The sequence below is a fragment of the Sinocyclocheilus grahami genome, unplaced genomic scaffold (genome assembly GCF_001515645.1).
Source record: "Sinocyclocheilus grahami isolate Dianchi unplaced genomic scaffold, SAMN03320097.WGS_v1.1 scaffold124.1, whole genome shotgun sequence".
NCBI lineage: Eukaryota > Metazoa > Chordata > Actinopteri > Cypriniformes > Cyprinidae > Sinocyclocheilus > Sinocyclocheilus grahami.
This window is the reverse complement of record NW_015505303.1, coordinates 209881-215761: the sequence shown is the minus strand read 5'-3', so window position 1 is coordinate 215761 and position 5881 is coordinate 209881. Positions and strand designations below refer to the sequence as shown.

The following is a 5881-nucleotide window of genomic DNA, read 5'->3' as shown; positions in this document are numbered from 1 at the left end:
TCTGTTAGACTAGTTTAAGTGTTTATGTAGTTAATAAAACCTTACTTGTATCACACTTGACGTGGTTCATTGTTTGCTCATAACTGGAGTCACTTAATCATGCAGATTTATGCTACAAGCTTTTGTAGAATTGTACAGTAAGGAAGTTATTTCCCTTAACCAGGAAATTAACGTTCTTAGAATTGACAAGACAGTTGACCCTGAGAGGTCAGCTAAATATCTACAGCGGATCTAAAATATTCATAATTAATTATAACTAGTTATGGTTAATTATTCATATTTCCCATGAGCTGAGTCGCTACAAGTCTGTGAGTCAGAACAGCCGGCATTGTAGTCTCCAGGATCAGGAAACAGTCCTCCATAAAATGCGATGCAAACATCTGAATATTTGGGTTGAACTGCTCTGGAACAGTGTTGTAAATACAACTTAACCACTGATTTCTAGTCGTGTCCTCTTTTGGAAGGCCAAACAAAGTGTTTTCGCTTTTGCAACGAAACACACAGCGTCTTCACAACATGGCGGCGACGGTGGCAGCAACAATAAAGATACGCTTTCTTTCTTTGCGTGAACATTTGGGCGGCGTTATGCAAATCTTCCCACACAGTGACGTAGACATGTGGGGGCGTGTTTGAACGAGGCGTTTTAGGAGGGCGTGGACGAGTCTTAACTTTTATAAAAAATATCTCTTTGGGTTTGAGACTTTAGTCTTTGCAACTTTAGGGATCTTATCTATTCACGAACAGCTTGTAACACTCCAAAGAGAAAGGCAAACTTGAAATCGCATCATATGATACCTTTAAATCTAGATTAAAGACACACGTCTTTGGTCAAGCATTCAAATAATGGATCTCATAATCTTGTACTGCAGTTATATCTGATCAAATGCACATTATTATTCCTTAGCTTGGGTTGAACAAATAATTTTTGCTTGGTTGGAACAGCAGCTCTGTCAATTTGTTTCTGCGTATAGGAATTACACAAGCTGGATCCAGCCCTTACAAAGACCTGAGATGACCGAACACCTGAGAAGAGATGATGCCAATTTCTGCCATATGTACATCAATTTGACAGTCATCACTGACAAGCTAGGCTACTTCTAATATATTGTAGAAACATAATGTTCTGTAAAGCTGCTTTGCAATAATTTGTATTGTGAAAAGCGCTATACAAATAAACTTGAATTTAATTGTTTAGAACTCATTCTACAGTCTCAATGGCTCATTGCTGCTCAGTTTTTCCTCATTTTTGCTGCAATAGACACATTATATTTCCTCTTTATCTGTGCACAATGGCAATGGCATTTGTAGGCTAATGAAAGAACAGAACCGTCTGGCACGTGTCACCATGTGTCTGTGCTGTGTGAACAGCTGAGCCGCTTCTCTTTACGAAGTCACTTTTTTGGCTAGTCTTTTGTTGGAATATTTTGTATAATAATAATTTATTCCGCTTTATTGATTATTGTGACAGATGTAAATTTTCATTTGCCAGTAAATTTATGGGAGCCAATAGCACCACCTGGTGGTAAGGTACTATATAAATCAATAGCAGCTCAAACTTTTCCTTTACCTTTTCCTTAGTTTGGGTAAAGTAGGAAACGCTTATTTATTTAATTAAGTTTTAAAATGTTGAATTCATTTTTATTATATGCACTATATGTTCTTATGTAGAGTAAATAATAATTCTGTAACTGATTTAACTAATAAAATAAACTACATATATGCACACACTCACTGTATTATGGCTGTAGTCTTTAATACAGTAGAAAACTCTGAAAGGATGTTAGATAATGTTTTTACATTACATTACAATCTATCAGTCTCTTTATAATAAAAAAAAAAAACTCTATAATTACACAATTAACAGGTTTATCATTCCCTTGTCTGCCCCGCATCTACAGGGACGTTGGGGAATAGAAGCATCAAGTTTTATCTTCAAAGGAGGTCATATTATTTTCATTTGAACCTTTTCTGTTTCATTGTGTGGAAGGTGTAAGAGGGTAACTTCAGACACAACTCATAAAACATTTATGCATATGCAGCCCTATTTACACAACGACCTTATAACAAAAACATATAAATTATAACAAGGGGTTCGATTTAGATTGACAAAGTTATGCTGATGTTCTATGATCAAGGGTCAAAATCAGGTTACCCACCACATGTGTTGAATCAGAAGGATTTAACAGAATATGGGAGAAAAAGCTGTATGGTCCTGTGAAACAATAATGAAGTTCTTGCAAATGTTCATACAGTTCAGGGATACCCATTCAGAGAAGGCCTTGGTGAGCAAACGTTTAAAAATGACTAAATGAGTGATCAGTGGCCTTTTTTGCAGGATCCAAAACCTGAGAATCCCATCACAGCAGCCATTTCATCATCATCTTCAAAGTTGAGATCTTCTTCTGCCTTTCTTTTCTTTTCCTTTTGCTTTTCTTTTCTGTAGGCTTTTGCTTTCTCCTCCTTAACAACAGCATGGGGAAAAAAATATATATATATAGGATAGGTTATGAACTTAGAGTACTGATATGCTGTTGCCAGAAAAAATCAATTCTTAAAGGGACAGTTTACCCAAAAATGATAGTATGCTGTATGATAGTATGTATTAATTTACACACCCTCAGGACATGCAAAATCTAGGTGACTTTTTTTTTTTGTAGAATAGTAAAAACATTTTTGAGCTGAAACCATGGTACTTGGTGATTCATAAATGCAAGTTAGAGGCTACCGGCAATACAAAATTAATACTGACAGCTCTTGGTTATATTTTGACATATTAAATATTTTGATACATTGAAGCAAAGTAACTGGTCTGTGCAAGAAACTGAATGTATTAACTTTAATCCATAACCTCAGGCAAATGGGGAAGTCCGATTCTTTTCCACAAACTGGTTCTTTCGGACATTTCATTTCAAAGAACTGGTCCAAATGACAGATTCACCAGTTTGTTTACACAGTTAAGCAGTGACAGTTCAGTCAGTTCAGGCCAATTTAGTGAACTGGTTTGTCAGTTCAAAAGAATGATTCATTCACATCACTCCACACTGCTTGTCACCTACATCTCGGATAACCTGATGGTGAGTAAATTAACAGCAAATCTTCATTTTGTCGGTTAATTATCACTTTAAGATTTAGATTTTTTCTTCAGACAAGTTAAGTACCACGTTACAGAAAGGTCTTCAAGACATTTATCTGCATGTCACCTGTCCGTAAATGAACCTCAATTTCAACACTGACCTCCTCTCGCAACTCCTTCATTCGTTCCTCAAAATCGTAATCCTTCTGCTTTTCCTCCAGCTTTTTCTTGTTCACGTCAAACCGTTTTTTAACTTGGTCCAATGAAGAGCGTTCAACTCGCATGGACATTCCCAGGTTTCTCTGATCTGTGTCATGGCAAAATAAATGTATCGAGTTAGAAAATGCTACTGGCCAAGTGTGCATACAAAATATTTGAATTTTCTACAGAAGTAGAACAACTAGACACTGAATTCTAAAAGTAACTGAATAAGTGCGGAATAAAAAATGAGTACTAAACAAAATAGAAAAATATGTTGTGACCCTGGACCACAAAACTAGTCATAAGGGTCATTTTTTTTAAAATTGAGATTTATACATCATCTGAAAGCTGAATAAATAAGCATATACACAACTATTTGAAAATCTGGAATCTGAGGGTGCAAACAAAAGCCTTTAAAGTTGTCCAAATTAAGTTCTTAGCAATGCATTACTAAACAAAAACGAAGTTTTAATATATTTATGGTAGGAAATTTACAATAGATCTTTACTTAATATCCTAATAATTTTTGGCATAAAAGAAAAATCTATAATTTTCACCCATACTATGTATTGTTGGCTATTGCTACAAATATACCCCAGCGACTTAAGACTGGTTTTGTGCTCCAGGGTCACAAATATACAAAGAGCTGTTATATACAGATAATATAAACATTCATTTAAATATCACATATAAGGATTTGTACACATAGTGTGTGAAAATATGAATATATGCTACATGTGTTATATGTATATATAATATTATGTAATATTAATATTTTGCATAAAAATACAAGAAAAGCACAAACACTGCAATACTTACGTTTTTTACCATTGATATGATCCAAGAAATTTATGGAATCTTTTACTACACAATCACAGACATTGCAGTAGTACCTGGGAGGAAGGAAATACATAATTATATCAACAGAAATAGCACAACACCCTGAAATATTGTCAGCCAAAAAAGACTCATACATTACAACATACATTATGTTTCAACAAAACAAAACACTAATCACTATTATTTTAATCAATATTGCGATTTCATTTAGACTTTTAATCACCATTTTGACATAATATTTCCTGACACTTTACATTCATAAATGCATTTTGGTTTTATGAATTTTATTTTGAAACATTTTTCAAAAGGAAACTAGGGGCCTGTTCCATGAAGCCGGATTAACTAGCTAGCCAGGTAAGTTTCAGTTTAGTTTGCACCAATCCTTGGTTTTAGGTACCATGAAAGTGGCTTGGCTTTTAACGGCCTTCATTGCCATGGTAACTTACACTCCACAGCTAACCTGCTCCGGTGGAGGTTATGTTCTGGGTAAGAGATCTCAAACTGAAAAAGGACCAATCAGATGTGAGCAAAGTGACAAATTGTTTAACGCAAAAAAGTGACTCCCCCAGTTTCTCTTGCTCCAAATTAAAGGTCACTAGTACTAGTATTACTAGTAAAAATGGTCTGGGTTTAATGATATTTACTTAGTTATTTTATATGATTTATATAATTATATTATTATTAATCCATTACACAGTCACTTTTAGTTTAACAGTTATTATAAATCATTTATTTTAAATGATTGTTAATATATACAGATTGTATGTATAAATAAGCTGTAGAATCAATAGATAACGCTTTTAAAAAATGACTACGTGACCTTGTTCGAGTCTATATTGCTGTATATTTTCAACTATATAAACTAACTTAACAAGTTTCACTTGTGACTGCACTGATAGAGCAAGATCCTTTATTTTATTTGTCCACTTTCATTAAAAAGTACTTTTTTAAAATTGTAAATGCGTTTAAATTCATCATATTCTTCAATCTCTTAACCTTTAGCAAAACCTTAACCTTTAACCAAGGCTCATGATTGGCTGTTCGCCAGTGATGTCACACATTCATGTACACATGCTCCACAAACTCAGGATCAAAGCCTGAGTTGACAAAGAAAGTTGATGATCAGCATCATGGTACCTACAAAGCCGGATTGGAGTGGTTTGGTTTTGTCAACTCGAAACTAATCCTGTATCTCTGTATTTGTTCAACTACCATAATGGTACAGGCCCCTGGAAAGCTTTATCAAAACAGATGTTGACAATTAGCTGAACAATATTTGCAGGCACCATATCTTTGCATAAATAGTGCTTTCTGCAGTTTAGAATTCATGCATGTTCACATCGTGATATGATTACGATTTTGATTAATCGCACAGCCCACTCACTTGCTCATAAACTCATGCTGATGTAGTCATAGTACAGTCATTGTACAGCAGATACCCACCCTCCCATCTCAACCTGTGGTGTGGTCTTTGTGATGACGATTGTCTTCCCCAGTTTTGACTCCAGATCCACTTTATAATCTCTGTGGCGGAGAAGCTCCCGCTTGACGGGGGGCACAGGCTGGCCTAGAGAACAAAAAAGATGGATAACATAAGAAATACTGCTAGAAATTTACTTGGCTGAACTATTGTCAGCTCAGCTAATTTTATTTGACCTTATATGTGACAATCTAACAATTTAATAAATGCATTCTTTTATTTATTTATATATATATATATATATATATATATATATATATATATATATATATATATATATATATATA

At 34.4% G+C, this 5881-nt stretch overlaps 1 protein-coding gene across 1 annotated transcript in view; it reads right to left on the bottom strand.

Annotated features, from left to right (window-relative positions):
* Positions 1-1732: 1732 nt before the first annotated feature.
* Positions 1733-5881, bottom strand: part of LOC107590032 (zinc finger matrin-type protein 2-like) — a 6392-nt gene continuing 2243 nt past the window's right edge. Inside the window, exons 4-6 of the mRNA XM_016278633.1 lie at positions 4094-4167; positions 3235-3380; positions 1733-2460 (exon numbers count right to left, since the gene is read on the bottom strand). Coding sequence (XP_016134119.1) covers positions 2317-2460; positions 3235-3380; positions 4094-4167 — 364 coding nt within the window. The 3' untranslated portion in view covers positions 1733-2316. The remainder of the gene's footprint in view (positions 2461-3234; positions 3381-4093; positions 4168-5881) is intronic.